The sequence below is a fragment of the Antennarius striatus genome, chromosome 15 (assembly GCF_040054535.1).
Source record: "Antennarius striatus isolate MH-2024 chromosome 15, ASM4005453v1, whole genome shotgun sequence".
NCBI classification, from domain to species: domain Eukaryota; kingdom Metazoa; phylum Chordata; class Actinopteri; order Lophiiformes; family Antennariidae; genus Antennarius; species Antennarius striatus.
In genome coordinates, this window is record NC_090790.1 from 6,294,029 (window position 1) to 6,315,948 (window position 21,920).

Sequence of the window (21,920 nt, forward strand, 5' to 3'; positions counted from 1 at the left end):
CAAATATTACAAAATGTCTCTGTTAAACTCAATATTTGAGTCATCTGAACCCACGTTGATGTTTTTGCTTTTTATCTGCCATTCCATTATTGCAGTATTATTCAGAATAATTGCCTCAGGAAATTTCTGCAACCTGAAAATTTTACCACTGTGAGGAAAGACAAGGTTTTGCATCCAAGTATTTACAGATGGACCATACACACAATGTGCAAATCACAAACTATAAAATTGTGTTTGCTCCGACAGGGTTTGACTTAAAAGTGAATAGTTCTCCAAGGTTTGTAGTAGAAAAGACATACTGTATGTGAAATAAATTTTTATCAGGAACTCAATTCAATAGTATGTGCTTCAAGAAAGAGTCAGAGCTACCTTTATCTTGAGCTCCTGAGCCGCCCCTGAAGTACTTTCCAGTAGTGGCAGTAGCCCTCCAGCAGCTGTGGCATACATCAGGAAGAACAGGAAGGACATCTGAGAGGGCTCCACACCAAATACAGACCTGATTGCCACTCCCATCTCCTCCTTTATTTCTTGGCAGAAAGAGATGATTTAATACATGCATCATCCACGGGGAGAGAGAAAAACTATGAATTTCCGTGAAATGACGGTGTTCTGTAAAAACTAAATGGTAATAGCTTAATATATCAAATAAATGTAAATTGAAGGTCTGAACAATAGACAGAGATGAGTATAGACTAAATACAGAAAACAATCATGATTATTTGTGCACCTATGTCAATTGGGAAATCAAATGCAAATACATTTAAGTCTGCAGTCAATGTAAATATCACTGCAATGCATAACTTGAACTGGCATACAATATAAACATGACCAATAATCAATACTAAGAAATCATATAATGTATACTGATCACATTAATCCACACAACTACGAGATAAACAAGTTTCAGACAGCCTTTCAAGATACCATAAGGATGAAGACTAATGACTTTATTGATCGAATCCTTAATTTAGTCACATAGTAAACTGATCTCCCTAAGTCTAAGTTATTATTTGCTTGACTTATTATTATTTGCTTGCATTATTTGATTGAACTGCAGTTGTTGGTTGGTCAGTCAGTCAGTTCTTGAGTTGTTGAATATAGTTCTCAGTATCCGTATGCATATATATTGGGTCAGTAAAGTAAATTGAAGCATACAATTTTCAAAGACAGCTACTCAAAACAACTGTTAGTCATTACCTGCTGTCCAAGCATGTCGCTCAATATATGAGTGTGCAGTCATACTGTCCAGCTTAACAGCATTGGGAGTCCTTGCAGGATCCTGGACACACACTGTGGCACACAACCTGTCAATCTGAATGGAAAAAATACACAAATACACACCTCAGCATCATCAGGATCAGGATTTAACCCTAGTTATATAGCAATTCTTACCAGAAAATTGACCTAACTACAAAATTTACACTATCAGTACAGTATATTTGTCCTCACCCTCCAGAGGAGCTGGGTGAGGTCCATCAATGCCACTGGGGATAGTGCAGGGATACTGGTTCTGTAGGTTCGGACTTTGGCATCTAGCCCACCCATGTGGTGTACCTTCTTCCCACTATTAAACTGAGGATAGGTCTCAAAGCCCAGTTCTTGTATGAGATCCAAGATATGTGTTTGAGTGCTGAAAAAGAGTGACAGACATTTTCAAGATGGTTACATTGTCAGTGATTCATGTTTTACTGGACAGTTAAAATCATTTCCTGTTGCTACATTATCATGAATATACAGTATTTTCTTTCTGTGTTTGAGTGAAAAAGTGTGCTTAGGGTACAAAATTACTTCACAACATAAAGTAATGTTGTAAACAGTAAACCACACTGTTTAGTTTACTAAACCTCACTTTCACCTGTATGTTGTTACATTTTACATTAGAAACAAACATCATCATTGCATCATTGTAACAATATTAGCATTATAACTGTCTGCAAAATGGTGTGTGTATATATATATATATATATATATATATATATATATATATATATATATATATATATATATATATATATATATATATATATATCCTTTTGATGGTAAATAAATGTAACCCAGAGCTCCATTTTCTACTTGATCAAAAATGCGTGTTCAAAACTACGAGCAAGCCAAGTATACAACTGGAGCTGTGGTAGGTGAACTCAGTCTTCACATGACAGACTTCACTCAACACAAAACCAAATCAATTTGGCTCAAACAAATTTCCATTTCTCCATCTGCTCGGTGATGCTGTATCTATGCATGGGTATAACTGCCTGCACCTTCAGCCCCACCACTAACCCAGCTTCCACAAGCTCCATTTACGGAGCTATTTAAATGTGCTGTGGCTGTGGAGTGGCTGTTATTTATTTGTTTGTTTGTTTTTACTGAGACATAACTCATTTTGTTGTCCCTTCTAATACGGAGTAGGTCTAATCAACATTACCTTCCTACCCACTGCCCTCCTAAGTCCCATCGATCCACACCATCAGCTGCCAGTATTTCGCTGGACAAGGTGCGACCTCCCACCCGATCTGTAAGGCACACAAGACATGATTTAGTCAGAGAAATGCACTATTCCTAGGAGTCCAGGGAAATTGTTTACCATGGATTACAAACCTTTTCCTTCCAGCAGCAGTATTCTCATCTGTTTGTTCCTTTTTTTGAGCAAATGAGCTGCACTCAGCCCAGACAGTCCAGCACCAACAATAATAACATCCCAAATTTCTGCAGTCATTCTCAAGCTCAGCAGTTGCTGGTGAACAACTTAATCCAACGCTTCAGTTCTTTTTCTGTGTCCTTATCAATAATTTTATCTTGTTGGGCTTTCATAACTGTGCACTTTGGAACTGTGAACAACTGAGCCTGTGACCTACTTGGCAGATAAATGACTGCACAAATTCTAGCAATAAAAGCCAGCAAAGGCTTTTGATTTTTTTTAACATGAGAGACATTGTCAGATATAAAGCCTTTTGCGTTTGTAAAACTGTTCGAAATAATCATGCAAAATTTAAAAAACATCCGATTTTTGAAGTCACTGGCTGAATCAGAAATCAGGTTGCTCTGCTTGCAATACAGATAATTTAAAAAATGTGTGTTGTTATTTTTTCAACAAAATAATAGGTTTTCTGAGTTGTCTGTGAATTTTTGAGTTGTCTGTGAGTCGGACTGAGCTCAGGTCCACTTTTAGCCAAACTGTCTTTTCAAACATGTCTGGAGCCAAATTAGGAAAAGTTCTTTGCATGATAATGGTGGATATTTTCACTAGAAAAGACCAACTATAATCTCAGAAAACATCATTCCTTAAGGAGGTATTTATAAATGAGGAAAATGAGAATTAAGGTTCGCCGATGACATTGTGATCTACAGTAAAAGCAGGGAGCAGGTGGAGGAACATTTAGAAAGGTGGCGGCATGCATTGGAGAGGAGAGGAATGAAGGTTAGCAAAAGTAAAATAGTATATTGGTCATAAATGAGAGGAGTGGAAAAGGAGGAGTGAGGCCACAGGGACAAGAAATTTGCAAAAGTGGAGAACGTTTAATACCTGGGGTTAACAGCCCAGAACAACCGTGAGTGTGGTAAGGAGGTTAAGAAACAGTTCCAAGCAGGCTGGAAAGGGTGGAGGAAAGTGTCATGTGTCTTATGTGACAGAAGAATCTCTGTTAGACTGAAGGGCAATGCTTATAAGATAGTAGTGATGCCAGCCATGATGTACAGATTAGAGACAGAACCAATGAAAAGAAGACAGGAAGCTGAGCTGGAGGTGGAAATGAGGATATTGAGGTTCTCTCTAGTATTGACCAGGTTGAATCGGATCAGAGGTGAGTTCGTCAGAAGAGCAGCCAAGGTCAGATGTTTTGGAGACAAAGCTAGAGAGAGCAGACTTGGATGGTTTGGACACATTCAGAGGAGAGAGTATGAGTATGTTGGTAAAAGGGCATTGACGATGGAGCTACCAGGGAAGAGGACAAGAGGAAGACCAAAAGAAGGTGGAGTGAGGGACGACATGAGGGCAGTTGGTGTCAGAGAGGAGGATGCAGAAGATTGCCTGTTTGAAGCATGTATTTTCACTTCATGGATGAAAAGTGTTTTTGTTCATTGTAGTAAGACTGCTGCTGTGGGGGCCTCCATCTTATCAGGATAGTGATTAAGTGCAAGTTGTGCCAGTCAAAGGGACGGTGGGGAACAAATCGAAGGACCTCAAACTGAGGAGAATTACTGATTTTTTCTTTGGTACTTTTTCCACTGAGCTTTCAGGAAATATATTTGTTTTGTTCGTGAAGCCAAGATACTCTGAAAATGGAAGAGAAAGCCTAAAACTGACATTCTTACTGATAAATTGAAACTAACATACATGTTGGTCTTGTGAATACATTTAATTTGCGTATGAAGCACTACGAATTGAGTGTTTTCTTGCAACTACGTATTTTTGTGAATCATTAATTTGTGAAGAGGTTTGCCATGATATGATCTCTTCCTACTAAATCAGTGGTATTGTGTGTTGTGTGGGTGAGAGGTCTAATGCCTCTCCTTGTGGAGTCTGCTACTTCCAATCTCTGTATCAAACCCAATGAGTGGTGAAACTAGAACCTGAATAAACTGCAATCATATTGAACTGTGGGGTTTTGGTCTGAGGTATGTTAGCGGTCGTCCCAAAAATTATTTCAGCCACAGATCGATTTCATATCAAAAAATATTTTCACGGACCAGCCTTTAAGGTGTATCAAATAAATAAAACAAAATCAAATGTTACGACCAGCATAAAAACTGTTATTTTGCAGGTTCCTTTTTTATTTAAAGTCCTCCTTCTGTGTCCTCACTGGCTCCTTTACCCTGCGCAAAGATTTTGGTTTTTTGCTTGTTTCGCTAGTTTTAGAGCGACCATTTATTTATTATGTGTTCTTTCTTACCGGATGGAGCGTCCCCTTAAGAAGGTAGTATGTGATCAAGGCATGCATCTTGACAGCGACAAGAGTGACTTATATACAGATGTAGTGGAGAGAATCCGGGCATTTTCCAAAACAAAGTTGTGTATTCTCTCAGGTACCAAATGACACAACCCCGGGGGTTGAGGACCACTGTTATAGAAGACCCCGGATTAAATAATTAAACCAAGATCAGTAGTATAGGAGCCCTAAAAAAGGGGATTTGTGACATTCAGATTACATGCTGATGATGCAGCTTCTTCTGGAGTGTAGGCACACAGCTAAAAAATGTGTTTATTAAATTGAAAAGTGGTTCAACACTCAGAAATGGTTAAATTAGTTAAAAATAATGTCTAAGGTCATACAACATAACGTTCTGTGAAGAAATAAACATCTTTGAACAGCTATTGTTTCCTTTGGAATGAACCTTTTATTCATTTTGTTCTCTTTGTATGTGTTCCTGTCCTTTTTTTTCTGTCCTGTCGCTCAGCACCAACTCCAGTTTCATTAAGCCTTTTTATTTGGGTTCCGTTGCTTGTGAAAAGAAATAATGATCAAGGCTGAAGAAATTTTAGTTCCTGTAGTGCCATAAGAAAGGTAACACAAAGAAGAACAGTGAAAGATGAATTTGCTTGTTATTTTTTGATGCTTATCATGCTCATTATTCTCCAACTGTTCGAAGACACTCTAGTAACAGAGAGTTTGTAGAGCATCCAACTACTGAAAAAAGTCCCATTTTTTTCCAAACATTTTTGATGTTTTATGTTACGATTAAGGCTCTCTTTAATGGCTGGTCGCTTTTTAATCCTGCCGAGTTGTACATTTACCTCACAGATAATCTCTCGTTTTCTGTGCATGTACAAACCTCGTGGCTCGTGCTTTTAGCTGACCAACAGGTTTTGTGTCATTTGAGACTTCATGCTTTCTTTGTCTCCTGATTTTTTGAAACCAGACATCTGATAAAAGAGAGCTGCTGAAGCTTTGTGAGGTGTATTGCATTTCCAACAACAAGGCAGTTAGGTGATTTATTCTTTATTTTATTGTTTAAAATATTTTCTTTTTATTCTGTTATTCTTTGTTTTAAGTACTTTTCTTTCATTTTCATGTATTGGAATATTTGTGAACAACACAATACAAGCTGAGAGCAATTACAGTTGTACTGAATCCAGGTATTCTGGTTTGCAGATAAATTTTCTTTTTTTTTTTTATTGTGAATTTCTGAAGCCCTAATTTCTTCTTTTTCCTCTAACTTTCTATTACTTATCAAAATCAAATTCTACATCATTTTATTTAATTGTGAATGACTAATGATTTCAGGTTGTCAAGTGTGAAACAAGCTAAACAAGTGGATCAGTCATCCAATTGTAAGTGGTTATTCTGATGCGAAGAAAGTCGACAGGGGGAGGAGTGAAGGGAAAGCAACAGGAGGCACTCTGCTCCTTCTTTTATTGTATTCCATTACCAGGCATTTGGAGGAATCTGAAGGTAACACCATTATTGACTTCTTTTTATAGAATCGTGCCTTATTTGATTTGATTCACACAAAACCTTATACATATGTCATTACATATAAAACATTTGCTCTGTTGTAATGTCGTTCATTTGAACCTTTTCCTCTTAATCACTTCAAACAGACCTACGATGTGCAGATGGGTCTGCAGTCTTTTCTGGCAAGTTTTGTGCCCCGACTGCTTACACTGGTTGCTCATCTTTTTGATATGCATTGCTGCAACACTGAGCACAGGTAGGAGCACCGATAAACTAACCAAAATTTATTTTGAAGTAGTTTTTTTAGAGATGATCGGGGAGACTCTCATGTCTCCTCTGTGTTGAACACCACTGAGCTGTTAAATCCTCAGTGGGTTTCAACCTGTGTTACCACGGAGCCCGCAGTCCATCCAATCAGCTTGTGGAATTATGTCTCCAGACAACAACTGATTTACCAAAGCATCCAGGGACATGAACTCAAGAGTAATGCGACTGCAAATCTGAGACATACAAGTATTTCCTTCATGTACGAAGACTTAATTATACTTGCTATTTTTCTTTTTTTTTATTATTGTTGTCTAAGTTGTCTTTCTGAACACATTTCCTCTGGGTTGCAATTTCTCGACAATATATTGTACGTCTGACTCAGTAAGTGTACACATATTTGTTTTTGAATGAAAATTGGAAAATGAAAAAAGCAAAACAAACTTTTATGCTTCAACACTTGCATTTATTTTGTGTTCTCAATTGTCAACAGTTCTAAACTTATTTAACCACCAGTTTAAAAGTTTCTGAAGAAAATGGATTGATTTCTTGTTTTAAACTTGTCTGAGAATAATTTCAGGATTTGTTTTCTTGTGCCAAATTTTGCTGTGAAAACACTTATTTGCTATTTTGCTATTATACCCAGACCTCATGTGAGGAAAATAATCTGAATAATTATTAAATGCATCTATAAAAAGCAGACCGTGGTTATCCTTACAACTACCTAATATGAGCCTGTTAATAATTTTGTGACTTGTCTGAATTTCTAAATACTCTGAAGGGATGCAGGTGACATCCACGGGGCCGCAGACTATCCGAAAGGCCGAGGGGGAGGGTGTAACTTTGGGCTGCAAGTTCAATTCAAGCCCTTCAGACACGGGAGAGCTTGACATTGAATGGTCTGTCGTCAGCCCTGACAGCACAAAGAAAGATCAGCTGGTAAGAAACACAGTGTGAACTGCTGCTAACAGTTAGCCTCACTTCACCAAAAATGTCTTCCAGAGAAAGAAAATTATGAGAAATCTGTCCAACATTGCCATGCCAATTGGGCTAAGACTTACCCCAAGTAATAGTTTAGCTAGACTTGGCTAAGTAATAAGTAATAGTTTGAAAATTAGGTTGACACGTACACCAGAAACCACAGCACAACCCACTGGATACATGTCACAATCACAGGCACCTCTTCAGACTTCATGCCTGATAATTTCCTCATCTCAAGTGATGTGATCGTGATCTTAATGCCTAAATTAGAATTCAATGTGAAGAGGGGATGAACTCCAGCCACCTTTATAATTTAACAAGTGTTAGTTGTTTATTCTATTTGCGTCAAATCAATCAATCAATACAGGGATGCACTTAGTCTGACACTAGACACGTGTAGCGTATTGATTTGTGCATAATCACAATGCTTTCCATAACACTCAATCTACTGAACAGGATAGTCTGAAACAGTTCTGTATCCTAAATTCATCTTAATATTATTCAGTGCAAAATTAAAGATGCACTCTTCAAATTTTTTTGGCAACTAGGAGGCGTATCAGCTTACAATCAACCAAACACGCATGCTTCCCTAATATTTCCATATGTTTTACAGTACTGTAAAGTTGCATGCTAATGTCTGTATACTGAATGTTATCCGTGGTATGGACTCGATTATTGAAGTAATATTAATAATAAGTTACACTTTCTACACCAGATATTTGCAAACAACGGCTGCCTTTTCCTGCTCTTTAAGTCATATACATTCATCAGAACTGGATTAATGACCACATTTGGAGAATCCACTTAAAATGTGCTTAAACCTTTTATTTTAAATTGATGGACAAAAACTATTACAAGTCTGTCCAAAAAGGTTATCTAATTTGTTGACCTTTTTTTTTTCTTGTTGTTTTTTTGTGTTTTTCATCAGCTCATGTCCTACACCAGTGGCACTAAGTACATCCATGCTAATCACATTCTTGCCATAAGGTTCAACTTTGCTGCTGCTGACCCGTCAGTGGGTGACGCTTCACTATATATAGCACCACTGTCGCCTGCTCATAGTGCTACATATCAGTGTAAAGTGAAGAAATCACCTGGAGTGGACACACGCAAGGTGACACTGGTGGTAATGGGTAAGCACTGGATTACGTGTGGGTTGAACACCACTCATCTGATTCCTGCATAAATTAACCTTTAGCATTAATATCACATGTTCTGGTCACATGCTGGTAGGAATTATATAAGAGCCACAAAACTAATGTTAAAGTGCCTGCAATCAGTTATTTTTAAGACATTAAAGAGAGAGAGACATAGTTTGTTTTACACTATTAGTTGTACATTTTACAAATCCTGCAAATAATGACATTTATATGACATTTTTCACCTCTTCTACACTTGTTACTTTTTGCCAAATACTTTCACCTATATGTTATCACCTTCAGCATACATCTAATTATGTAACAAATGTAAATAAGGTTCTGCAGATTAGCTGTGGTCATGCAACCAGTACTGAAAGAAATAACTGAAGTAGAGTTATTGAAGAGGTCTATACTGAACTAAGTGGTGTAGATCAAATAGTTCATTTGAGAAAGAAAAGGTATTTCTAATTTAAAATTAGGGTGAAAGTAATTTCCAAATATATTCATTCTGACCCAGTGGCTAGAGGAAAGTCCACAGTACAGTCTAGAACATGTATGAGTGGGATCTGGGAAGAGGCCACTACTTATTCCAATTTCTTAATCGTGTGTTTGACTAAATGGTGTCTGTTTTATGTCTGATCATAGCAATATTCTCAGTCAAAATGAAAATCTCTGGTATTAAGTCATGAAAGACAGTCATGACACAGATCATGGTTTTTGCACTAAGATTAAGAGCTAAGTGTTTCAGAAGATGCTTGAATGAATGGATGGATTGCATTTGCTTAGTTTACAAACTGAAGAACATGCTAGTATCATTAGAAAATGATCACCTTTATCAACACCAATCTCTCTTTTACCCTTTCAAAACACATCAATACTCAACTCTATCATGTTTGTATGTAATTATAATGTCCAATGAAAGCATGCTTGTTTTCTAACTCATGCATATTAAACATTTCTGGGTTATAGAAGCAATCTGTGTCATGGAAGCCAGTTTGATTATTATATTCATTCAAATAGCAGCACTCAGATGTCCATTTCTTTTATGAATCCAGTAAAGCCATCTGTACCAAAATGCTGGGTGGAGGGAGAAGAGCTGGTCGGTGAAGCTGTGTCCCTGCACTGCAAGTCTGAAAAAGGCTCCACTCCATTATCATATGAATGGAGGAGGGAAAGCGAGGGCCCCCACCCCGCCCCAACCACACAGAGTAAGCATGACCTCTGTTGATGTCATGATGCTACTACAAAACTACTACAAAAATGTGTATTGCTGTGTGTGTGTTTAGTTGGGGCAACATGGTGGCACAGTGGGCAGTGCTGTAGCAAGAAGATTCTGGGTTTGACGTCTTTCTGTGCAGTTTGCATGCTCTCCCCATGTCTGTGTGATTCTCTCCGGGTTCTCCGAATTCCTCTCAGCCCCCTAAAAATGTAGCTGAGTGTATTGTCTATAGGTCTGAGTGTAAGCTTGCATGGTTATTCTGTTCTTGATGTAGCTCTGTGATAAGGTCGAATCTCTTCCGGGGTCTGCTGGGGCCTATCTTAGCCACCTGTGAATGAGTGGTGGGGTGTACCCGAGACCCACAAGGTGGTTAAATGGCTGCAGACAAGACAAATGCGATCGTCTTGTCTATACGAAGATAGATACATGTGTAGGTGGCTGTTGACTGGGAAACAGGCAAATTCATTTTGCAGGTGGTGTTTCTTATTTTCTTTCTATATTTAAAGCTTAAGAATTCCACACATTTGACCGGTTTATTCAGGTTTTTAAAAGTTTCTCAAAAAACAAAATGCAGGACAAAGAAAGAAAAAATAATGAGGTGCAGCTAAGCTCTTTCACAGTTCTCTCCATTTTTCCTCTCACTCTCCTTTCAACAAAAACACTCCCTTAAATGATTTGGACATTGTTCTTTGTAAACTGCAGTGATCGATGTCCTTTTACTGCCAAAGATACAGCAAATTGAGTGCAAACAGAACACTGCAGACAGACTGAGCGTGTTAGTTGACTCCTTTCTCATAACCCTTCTCATTTATAATGATGATTTCAACATGAATGGCATAATCTTCTAGTATTTCCTCTTTGTTTGAACCATTTATACAGCAGATATTTATTCATAGAGTATACATTTGATGGTTGTACTGTACATGTTTTTTCCCACCTCAGCTGGAGTAACTGCGGTGCTGAAAATCAGCAACCACTCTCTGAGCACCGCCGGAACCTACCGTTGCGAGGTGAACAATGCCGTTGGATCCCAACTCTGTAGGATCAACATAAAAGCAAACAAACGTGAGTAACCCATCCCTCGTACAGAATGTTCCCATTCACAAATAAACCAATAAGAGAATACCTAGATTTCATCTTCAGTCTGTAGTTGTACCACAAATGGTAAGAATTAAATATATTGTAGTTAAATTTGTTATTTAAATGTAAAAATTTGAATGGAAAATGTGAATGAAGTTTGAAAAATATGTAATGCTGTTAGTGTTGCTGCTGCTACTAATACTACTACAACTACTGAAAAAAAAATGTATAATAATAATAATAATAATAATAATAATAATAATGTAATGAAGACCCTAGAGCGACTGGTCCTGGAGCTCATGCGTCCACAAGTGCAGGGTGCAATGGACCCTCTCCAGTTTGCCTATCAGGCCAAGGTTGGGGTTGATGACGCTGTCTTGTACCTCCTCCACCGTGTGCTCTCCTACCTGGACACCGGGGGCTGTGCCGTCAGAGTGCTCTTCTTTGACTTTTCGAGCGCCTTCAACACCATCCAGCCCCGGCTCCTACAGGACCAACTGACCTCCATGGCTGTGGACCCCTACCTCGTGAGCTGGATCACGGACTACCTAACGGACAGACCCCAGTACGTCCATATGGGGGACTGTTTGTCTTCTATGGTGACCAGCAGCACGGGGGCGCCACAGGGGACTCTCCCCCATTCTCTTCACCCTCTACACATCGGACTTCAATCACAACTCAGATACCTGCCACATACAGAAGTACTCCGATGACACTGCGATTGTGGCATGTATCCAGGAGGGTGATGAGGGGGCATACAGGGCATTGGTGCCAACAAAACCAGCTCCAGCTCAACATCTCCAAGACCAAGGAGATGGTGCTGGATTTCCGGCGGGCACCTCCCTCTCCACAACCAATGATCATCAAAGGCAGTGAGGTGAAGGTGGTAGGAAACTATCAGTACCTGGGACTACAGCTAGACAGCAGACTGGACTGGTCACTCAACTCAGACTGTGTGTACAAGAAGGGATAGAGCAGGATGTACTTCCTAAGGAGGGTGGCCTCCTTCAACATCTGTCCTAAGCTCCTTCTCATGTTCTATCAGTCCGTAGTCTCCAGTGTGCAGTCATGAGCCATTGTGTTGGGGTGGTGGGGCCAAGAAAAGAGATATGGACCATCTTAACAGACTCATCCGCAGAGCAGGCTCAGTGGTCGGGCTGAGCCTGGACTCTGTGGAGACAGTACTAGGGAGCAGGACCATGTCTAAAGTTAAGGCTATCATGAACAACACCAGCCACCCCCTGCACACTACCTTCTCCCAGCAGAGAAGCACCTTCAGCGACAGACTGCTGTCACACAGCGCCTCCACAGAGAGGCTGAGGTCCTCCTTCATGCCCCGTGCCATCAGGGGGTACAATGACTCTCTCAGGAGGAGCGAGGGGGAGGTGGCGAGGTCAGCACGTGGTTAAATGGATTTAATTTGATACTGTTTATATTTTTAGTTTTAGTTTTTTTTTGTTTTTTTAGTATATGTCCTGTTAATGCTATCTATCTATCTATCTATCTGTCTATCTATCTATCTATCTATCTATCTATCTATCTATCTATCTATCTATCTATCTATCTATCTATCTATCTATCTATCTATCTATCTATCTATCTATCTATCTATCTATCTATCTATCTATCTAAGAATAATAATAATAATAATAATAATAATAATAATAATAATAATAATAATAATAATAATAATAATAATAATATTGTTGTTGTTAATGTTATGGTAATTTACACATTAGTGGTATTAATAACAATGATTACAGACACAAATAACAAGGAAAAATAAAGGACAAATAGTAAATAATAGAATTAAATCCATTGGCGATGAACTGACATCCTATCTGGAGTTTCTTCTATAGCCAGCTGGGATAGGCTCCAGCAGGCAGATAAAAGGCAGATGAGATGATTGTGACTGTCTCATCTAATAAAGATAAATGGAAGGATAATTAAATTCCACATAAATAAATGATTGGTAGAGAAATATTCACCAGAACAAATGAACAAAATTGTTTCTTTATAGCAGTCTGCAGTAAGTATGAAAAGATGCCATTCATGTCAGTTATTTCCGTCTTCTTAGTTACTATGACAATGGTGGTGCATTCAGTTTTCAGGGTGGGGACATTCACTTCTAGTAGACCCTTACGACCATTCAACCACAACAGTCAGACTCCTGCTGGAAAGGGGGAAAGAAATACTGAATGACATCCAGGCTAACGGTACAATGTGCCTGGTCAACATTTGGTCACAGGACTATGAAATAGGCAAAATCAGGAAATCAGGGAGTAGCATTCTCAAGTCTACTGCAACACCCTGGATTACACCTTCACACTCAAAGAGGCAAAAGCCAGAAGATAGAGCTAACGGAAAAAATATATATATATAATTATCTGTTTATATGTTCAAAGTGTGCAGTGTGAAGGAGACTGAAAATATTTTATTCACTTCATTCACATTTCAATGTGAAATTCCACGGCACACAAGAAAAATAGAGTGCTTTCGTCTTTGATCCTTCAATAACACAAGAGAACTCTCTCGACTCTCTATATCTCACCCAATTAGAAGTGTCAGAACCCAGAGGCTTCTATGGTGAATTCTATGAAAACTTCTGGTTCATTCTAGTGCTGGTCTTCAGACTGATAATCAAAATAAATATGGTCACCTCTTTTTAAAAGGAAACAAAGCCATAATCTCACCGTAAAGCTACCTACTTTAATAAACATCGTTAAAGAAGTCTCACAGAGAGTGGAAAAACTAAAAACATTCATAATCTGCACAATATTGAGCTAGGTTTATCAAAAGTTGACAAAAACTTTCTTTACTAACCCCCTCCCACCGGATGACCCATTATTGGTAGAACTGTTCAACACATACCCATTGATTCGATCATAATCAATTGTATTATCTGTAGTTGGATGTGAAAAAAAATTGAAGGCAAATCAGTGAAATGCATTGTGGGTTTTAGTTGTATTTAGTCATTTCTTTCTTAATTTATGTCATGATTTAAACAACAGCTTATTACTGCTTATTGCTTATTGCTCCAATTTGCTTAACCAGTCGCTAATTGTTCTCCTGTGTATTTAGTCCATGTGCTTTCCCTCTGTAATTTGTCAGCTCATTTGTATTTTCTGCATGTGCACTTTATGTTTTACTCCTGCACGAGCTTCTCTTTTGTTTCCTTTTTTTATTTTTGTCTTCTTTAAGTCTGTATTTCTTCTTGGAAATGCGCCTGCCTGCTTTTTTTGTTTTCTTTTATTTTCTGCGTGGTACCTGTGGAGACTGTCAGTCATCCTGGTCATGGTAGTTATCTGTGTTGAATAGAAATGACTGGACTTGGGGAAACGCTTGTAGACATTATGTGTCATTTAAGAGACATCTTCAGTTCTTGACAGCTGGTGGGGAGTTCCACATTAGATATTGTCAGGACGGAACAAAAACCCACTTGACCTCATCTCATCGCAATCAGTATACGGTATGTGTGTTTGTTGATTACAGAAATGCATGAAACAAAAGTTTCTGAGCTCAGGGAATCACAAACTGAATGAAACATTTGCTCTGCAGAGTTCAGGACCTTATCTAGATTACTGTTTGTCCAAGAGATAATACCGACAGTTGTTGATCTTTAACATTTATAGATCTTGGGAGCAAACTGAGTTTTGTTTAATACTGACTGCTTGGCCTACCTGTTTGGAACAGAGTGACAGACAGACGGATGGATGCATGGATGGATGGATGGATGGATGGATGGACGGATGGATGGATGGACGGATGGACGAACATACGGTCGGGCGGAGGGGCAGGCGAAGTTGGGGTTCGTATGGAGGCAGGATGGCGTGGGCTTGCTTATAGCCCCACAGCTCAGCCGTCAACCCGGTGGACAAAAGGGTCTGCGCCTTCGGGTTGGGGACAGGTGTCTCACTGTTGAATACCCGGCCTTCTTCGATTCCCCGGGAGGGATACTAAATAGTGCTCTGACTGGGCACTCTATTGTTCTTCTTGGAGTGAGACAGTGAGACCTGGAAAGAGATGTTTCGGATGAACGGCCTCCCTGATCTCATCACGAGTGGTGTTCTGTTATTGGAAAAGGGCGGTCTCTACTGGAAAACGGTGGTGTGCCCCCATTCAGGTCGGTGGAGAGTATTTGCCTTAAGTGGAGGAGTTTAAGTATCTTGGGACCTTGTTCATGAGTGAGGGAAGGATGGAATGTGAGATTGACAGACGGATCAGTGTAGCTTCTGCAGTGGTGAAGTTGTTGTATAGGTATGCCATGGTGAAGAAGGAGCTGAGCTGTAACACAAAGCTCTCAATTCATCGGTGAATCTACGTTCCTACTCTCACCTATGGTCATGAGCTTTGGGTCATGACCGAAACGACAAGATCCTGGATACAAGCAGCTGAAATGAGTTTCCTCCGTAGAGTGGCTGGGCACACCCTTAGAGATAGGGTGAGGAGTTTACAGGGGAGAGAGAGAGAGGGACAGAGAGGTTGTCAGGTGCTGGGGGGGACAGGGCAGGGTGAGGGTGGAGTTCAGGGCTATGAGAGGGGGCAGAGCAGCGAGAGAGTTGAGCCTCCTGATTGCCTGGTGGAAGACATTGTTCTTGAGCCTGCTGGTTTTGGCCCGCAGACTCAGCAGTCTCCTCCCTGATGGCGGCAGGCTGAAAAGGCTGTGAGAGGGGTGGGTGGGATCACCAGCAATCCTGATGGCTTTGCGGGTGAGGCGAGTGTTATAGATGTCTGTTAGGGGAGGGAGAGAGACACCAGTGATCTTTTCTGCTGCTCCCACGATGTGCTGCAGGGTCTTGCGGCGGGAAACGGTGCAGGCGCCGTACCACACAGTGATGCAGCTGATCAGGATGCTCTTGATGCTGCCTCTGTAGAAGGTGAGCATGATGGGGGGAGGGGGGTGGGGGGGCTCTTGCTCTCCTCAGTTTGCGGAGGAAGTAGAGGCAATATTGGGCTTTTTTGATGCGGTGTTGCTGCTCTAGGACAGGTCCTCGGAGATGTGCACACCCAGGAACTTGGTGCTGCTGACCCTTTCCACTGCAGCACCGTCGATGGTTAGTGGAGCATGCTGGGTGCATGCTCTGCTGAAGTCCACAACAATCTCCTTCATCTTCTCCACATTCAGATGGAGATTTTTGTCCTTATTCTATATTAAATATATTCTGTTGTCCTTATTCTGTATTGTTGTCCTTATCCTATATTAAATATATCCTATATTAAATATACTATATTCTATATTCAATAAAATGTATACTATATTAAAATTTTATATTCTATAAAATGTATTCTATACTATATATATTCTATGCATCTGCAATTTATATTGAAAATAGTATGGCACACTGGAAAAGCTGTGACTAATGTCACTTCAATTTGTTTACTGTTGCATAGTCTCTATAACAAATATAATCAAGTGTACTTTTATATTCAATGTATAGTTTTTTTTGTTCTCTTCTCTTTGATGTCTTATATAAAATGACAATGTGATGTGCCATGTGCAGTGATGCACAAAGACTCTCTTTACAACATGTCAACCTTGACCACTCACACTAGTTGAAAGCGTTGGACCAGTCATTCAGAACTGTATAAGCTACTTGAATGGAAGGCTAACATCTTCAAGCTATTCTTACAAGTCCAGTTGACTTTATTCAGTAGAGAGATTTCTTTTGCTACTTATTTCTTGTAATTCCACTTCACATTAAAGATTAAAGGTTAAATCCACTTTATTTGTCCATACAATGGGGAAATTATGTTTTATGTTTTCCACTCCAGTTTTTTGTACATGCATATATATATATATATATATATGCAGTTAATGACAATCAGTACAAGAGAGGTGGAGGGACGGGTCGCGACTTCGGAGTGCGCAGCTATCAGGGAATCTTAGGTGTGCTGAATCACCCTGACAACACAATTCTACCAATGCGGGTGCTGAAATAAGAGGTCTACCCTGGGGGGTGGGGGTGGGGTTATGTCAAAGTTAATTGACATAAACTTTTTGTGATATCGATAATACACATATAAATGTCGCAGAGACTTCTATTTAATCCTTAAATATAAGTGTACTTAAAAATTTTGGTGATACATGCTTTTCAATAGAATCTGTATTGATGTGTTTGAGTCAGTATTAATATTATTGATATTGGTGAGCCTGTGCTGTTATGAAACTTCTGACAAAATGTTGTGTTTTTTACATGTATCTCACAGCTCCAAACAGAGTTGGCGTATTAGTCGGTACTGTGGTGGGTTCCCTGCTCTTTATCTTCATTGTGCTGGTCTTCATTGCAATCCTCTACTGGAAGATGAGTACCAGGTATCGCTATGAGAAGGAGTTTTCCAATGAGATCAGGTAATGTGTAACACTAAAACTCCGACAGAAACAGTAGAGTACATCTAAAGAACTGCAAGAATTCTTATCATTTATCACAAAGTCCAATGAGTAAGAAAATTTCATCTCTGTTACTGGAATAGTTGACTCTGTTAAATGGGTTACAAGACTCAGAAAAGTACTGCTGTGTACAATATACAAAAGTAAAAGTAAAATATGGTTTTAGCTTCATTATGGAAATAAAAATATATGAGTTCAGTCTTCATGGTAAGGCAGACATGTAATCATAAATATGTTAGATATAAACTCAGCAGCACAAAGCAGATAAAAAGGCAAAGGCAATAAAAAAGAAGATGCAGACAGAGAAAATCAAGCGTTGTTTAAGACATCTTCAGATAAAGATAAAACTTCTAAGCAAATGTTTCCACTTTATTTGATCCCTCTGTGTTTATTAGTGCAGATGGAGTTATTTACAGTCTCCTTGGAAATGTCACATTGTGCTAAACAATGTGATTAAATCCCATTACCATTCAGGTGCTCAAGCTTTCTTTGTCTAACTTTTGAAACAAACTGACTTCTTCAGGTAAATTGTTATAAATAACATCACTTTCCTCATATGTATCATCCTGAAAGCCTGAGAACAAGTCATTAAAAGTTGCAAATGGTTTCTGTTCTTGATGATCTTCTCTGTATTTTTATTTATTTATTTATTTTAGAGACAGAGAGAGAGAGACAGAGAACACATGAGGGGGATTCTAAGTGACAAATGCAGTGTCTTTTTTGGCTTGCTTGCCTTAATACTAGAAAATCTTTAAAAACATTAGAAAGTGATGTTTCAGAATTGGTACCAAAACATATCTTGCATGTGTCTATAACTCAAGAATCAACATATTATATCTTGTTTAATCCTCTCGGACAACAACAAAATACTGTTGTGTAAGGTTTGTAAACCAGACTATTTCTGACAACAGGCAGCCGGCTATGTCATCAGAAGTTTCCATCCGTCCGTCCGTCCATACATCCATCTATCCATCAATGTAACTATTTATCAATGCAGATGTTTTATCTCTACAATTATTTTGTGGCAGAAAAAAGGCATAGTATGTAAAATCAAGAAGGGTTCATTGAAAGGCAAAGAAAAGCATTGGGACAACTGAATTTTTAATATTGATATCTAATTTTGGAACACAAACCATGTTCAAAAATCCCATTTGCACATTTTTTTTTAGATTTCTGTCCTAAGCAGATTGCTAAAACTTTGTAACTAGTTGTAAAGGTCAGCGTGGGATACTGTCTTAAACAAGAAGTCATTGTTCGGGTTTTGTTGCCAGTGTGATGATGAGGATTGTGATCAGGACACAGAACGCAGAGCTGCTCCCGGGCTGACGTTCTGCAGTAAAACTCCCGTCCTGACATCTCCATGTCTCCCTTTGAAAACAAATAATGCCTCCTCCCAAGAAAAAAGGACAAGAAAAAGTTATAGTTCATATGCTGTTTGACACACCCCACATCTTTCAAAGTAGATGCTTGAAATGTGCTGTTAGTGTGGGAGGACAGACTTGTCTTCAGGAGACAGAGAGGCTCTTCAAGCTACAACCCTGATATGGCTTCTCTGTATCTCTGACAAACAGCAGTTCATCTCTCTTCTCATGAATGTGACATCTCAGTGAAATGTTCACAAAGGAGACACAGCAAAACAGTAATCATTTGGGCCATGAGATAGCTGTTCAAGGTAAACAGCTAAGGCTTGCTGCCTGAGCGCAAAGAAAAAGTTCAGAAATGAGTCATGTGGATTGTCAAATCAGATAAAGCAATACATTCACGTTATCTAAAAACAATACCTTCATTTTTTGATACAACATTACATGTGGATGGACAAACTGCTGAATTTTAAACGATGACAGGGGCTGTCTTCACTTTCGGAGCATTTTTAAAATCCACCATATATTTTTCATACAGACGTACTTCTGTTGATGGAAATTTTACAGCCTGTTTCTGTTTTGATCTCAAGCTGCGCTGCTGACTGGACAGATGGTTCTGAGTGCAGTGACACCTCCTAACAAAGGTTGAATCTAGAGAGGCAGGATGTTGTATGAATTTGGATTAAATCCCATGTTAGCAGATGGAACACAGACCAAAGCGAAAACTTGTCAGTCTCACATCAAGTAAGTAGCTCGTCAACACGCTGAAATATGTTTCAGATATAATTTTCCTTGATACATTTTCTGATTAAAAGCAAAGTTAATCACAAAATGTCAGGATGTTAAACCGAATCAATGAGCTGAAAGACACAACAGAGCTTTTAAGAGCTGAGGCGTACTATACCTGCAGAGCTCTCCGGGGTCATCGTTGAGTTTCCATTTTCCTATGGCAATTCTGTAGCATTGATAACGTAATTGTTCAGAATCTGGCAGCTGCAACAAAGCAATAACTGAAAAATCACAGGGATTAGTAAAGGATTAAATGTACCTCTCAGGATGCAAATTCTCAAAGAGGAAAATGCATAATAATTCTATAGAAGTCACTGAGAGTTAGTCCATGCTTGATAATTGTTTTCTTATGGGAAAACATGAACACAAAGCCATGACCCATTAGGAAATTACAGTAATTGGAGAGAATTTAATGACTCTTTCGTCCACATTCTTGTTCAAGGCAGAAGGTATAACACACAGGTATTTCTAGAGGAACTTCACTTCCTATTTCACTTTCATAAAAGCAAATTTATTCCTTTTACTAGCAAAAATCTGAGTCTTTGGCCTCTGCAAGAGCAGAAAATGCCAAAGTCAATCATTTGTGAGGGTGTTTTCTTTGACAGTGGAGCAAATCCCAGCTGGTACGGCAAAGTTACATAAATTCATAATGCAAAGTAGCTGCTAAGCTCCAATGTTGGCAGCGGTGTTGACGAGATTGTATTGTGTAACTTTTTTGGTGTTTGCTGGTTGAAACCAGCATCAGAGTGAATTTTATCCCTTTGAAGAACAGAAGAAGTGAAAGCAAGGTTTCAGAGAGAGTCGGCACTCCTGTGAAGCACCTGCAAATAGGCACTAACAAAGATTTGTGCTCTTCACCTACAGGTCACCGTTATATTGCTATGTTGTAAATACATACATACATACATACATACATACATACATACATACATACATACATACATACATACATACATACATACATACATACATACATACATACATACACAAACAAACAAACACAAATAACTAAAGCACTTTTTTTTTCTTTCTTTCTGGGAAATATGGATACAGATGCACTGAAGACAGCTAAAACAACCTAGATTTAAGTTTATAACAGCAACTTTATGAGTGTGAGGAGCAAAAATTAAAATAAAAAAAGAAACAATGTCATTAATTCATTAATCCACCAGCTATTCTATACTAAGGAGATAAACTCATCCTTAAGTCATACATCAAGACAAATTATTTGCAGCATTGGTAAATCTAAAACAGTACCTGCTTTATTTTGGAGCAGTGGAAAATGCTGTTTCCTCACAGCATCAAGGTTCTCAACTTATCCACCTGGGTTCTACCCATGTCTTCTGGCTTCCAACCACTAAAAACATTCAAATATTCAATATAGATCTGTTGTTTTTCTTCCAATGTGGGAAGGAGTTGACCTGGCGACTTGCTGAAGGTGTACCCTTACTCTTTCTTAATGTTTGCTGTTATAGGCTCCAATACCTCTGTGACCCCACAGACTATGTGGCTATAGAAAATGGATGGATGACTTCCCCTCACCTCACAACTAAAATGATTTCCTATTACTTAACCAACAAAATAATGTTTATATTTTTTTACAATTACTGTTACTCTCAAAATAAGCTGACCAGACCTTAAAGAATATACTGTGAAAATTATCAATGCAGCGTTACCTGGAAACTTCAACAATACTTCTTAAGATATTATATTCATATTGAGACCTTAGTCCATTAATCTTCTGCAATTCACCTCATTTTATCATGAAATAAATCAAGTTCACAGAACTGAGCTGAACTTATTTCTGGAACAGCGACACCCTTTAATGTTGTTGTTTATTTTCTTCTTTCTGAACAGGGAGGATGCTGAACCTCCCGAGAGCCGCCTAGTCAGTCGCTACATGAGCCAGAGCACCAAACAGCACCCAGAGGTTACTTACTGTCAAGTGGGCTGGAGTGAAGGAAGCTCTTCCAACGAAGGACGCAGGTTCCCTCCTGCAGCCGCCATGGGCTCACATCAGTCAAATATCACAGCAAGTAATGTGAACATAGTCTGATGGTGTCGAGGAGCTGAAATGAAATGCTTCTATCTGCAATTGTAATTTTGGTATTGAAGATCCAGAAGAGGACAGTTGAACAAATGGAATCCATTGCTATGCTATAAAGTTGTGGTGATTCTTCATGTCAGTTACTTGGCTCATCATTTCTTCTCTCTTTACATAATGTAGCATTAAAGTCTCAATCTGTAGAGCCAAAGTATTTGTTAATACAGTTTAAAAAGTGTCCATTGTCCTGGAAGTTTGGCATT

The 21,920-nt window shown here is 38.9% G+C and overlaps 2 protein-coding genes across 2 annotated transcripts in view; one reads left to right on the forward strand and one right to left on the reverse strand.

The window, feature by feature from the left end:
- The window catches only part of si:ch211-127i16.2 (probable flavin-containing monoamine oxidase A), a 32,667-nt gene extending 29,936 nt beyond the window's left edge, over window positions 1-2,731 (reverse strand). Inside the window, exons 1-5 of the mRNA XM_068335463.1 lie at window positions 2,599-2,731; window positions 2,426-2,513; window positions 1,450-1,630; window positions 1,198-1,312; window positions 370-527 (exon numbers count right to left, since the gene is read on the reverse strand). Of these exons, the coding sequence (XP_068191564.1) occupies window positions 370-527; window positions 1,198-1,312; window positions 1,450-1,630; window positions 2,426-2,513; window positions 2,599-2,716 (660 nt within the window). The 5' untranslated portion in view covers window positions 2,717-2,731. The remainder of the gene's footprint in view (window positions 1-369; window positions 528-1,197; window positions 1,313-1,449; window positions 1,631-2,425; window positions 2,514-2,598) is intronic.
- Window positions 2,732-3,925: 1,194 nt separating this feature from the next.
- Window positions 3,926-21,669, forward strand: LOC137608833 (coxsackievirus and adenovirus receptor homolog). Its single transcript, XM_068335424.1, has 7 exons — window positions 3,926-4,040; window positions 7,438-7,595; window positions 8,566-8,770; window positions 9,832-9,984; window positions 10,938-11,060; window positions 17,283-17,424; window positions 21,471-21,669. The coding sequence occupies exons 1-7, from the start codon at window positions 3,926-3,928 to the stop codon at window positions 21,667-21,669; spliced, it is 1,095 nt and encodes a 364-aa protein (XP_068191525.1).
- Window positions 21,670-21,920: the final 251 nt, after the last annotated feature.

Excerpts from the sequence above, each read along its gene's own strand:
- LOC137608833 (XM_068335424.1), top strand. The coding sequence starts at position 3,926 with ATGGAGCTACCAGGGAAGAGGACAAGAGGAAGACCAAAAGAAGGTGGA. Across the intron at positions 9,985-10,937 it reads CCCCGCCCCAACCACACAGA|CTGGAGTAACTGCGGTGCTG; the intron begins GTAAGCATGACC and ends TTCCCACCTCAG. Across the intron at positions 11,061-17,282 it reads CAACATAAAAGCAAACAAAC|CTCCAAACAGAGTTGGCGTA; the intron begins GTGAGTAACCCA and ends TGTATCTCACAG.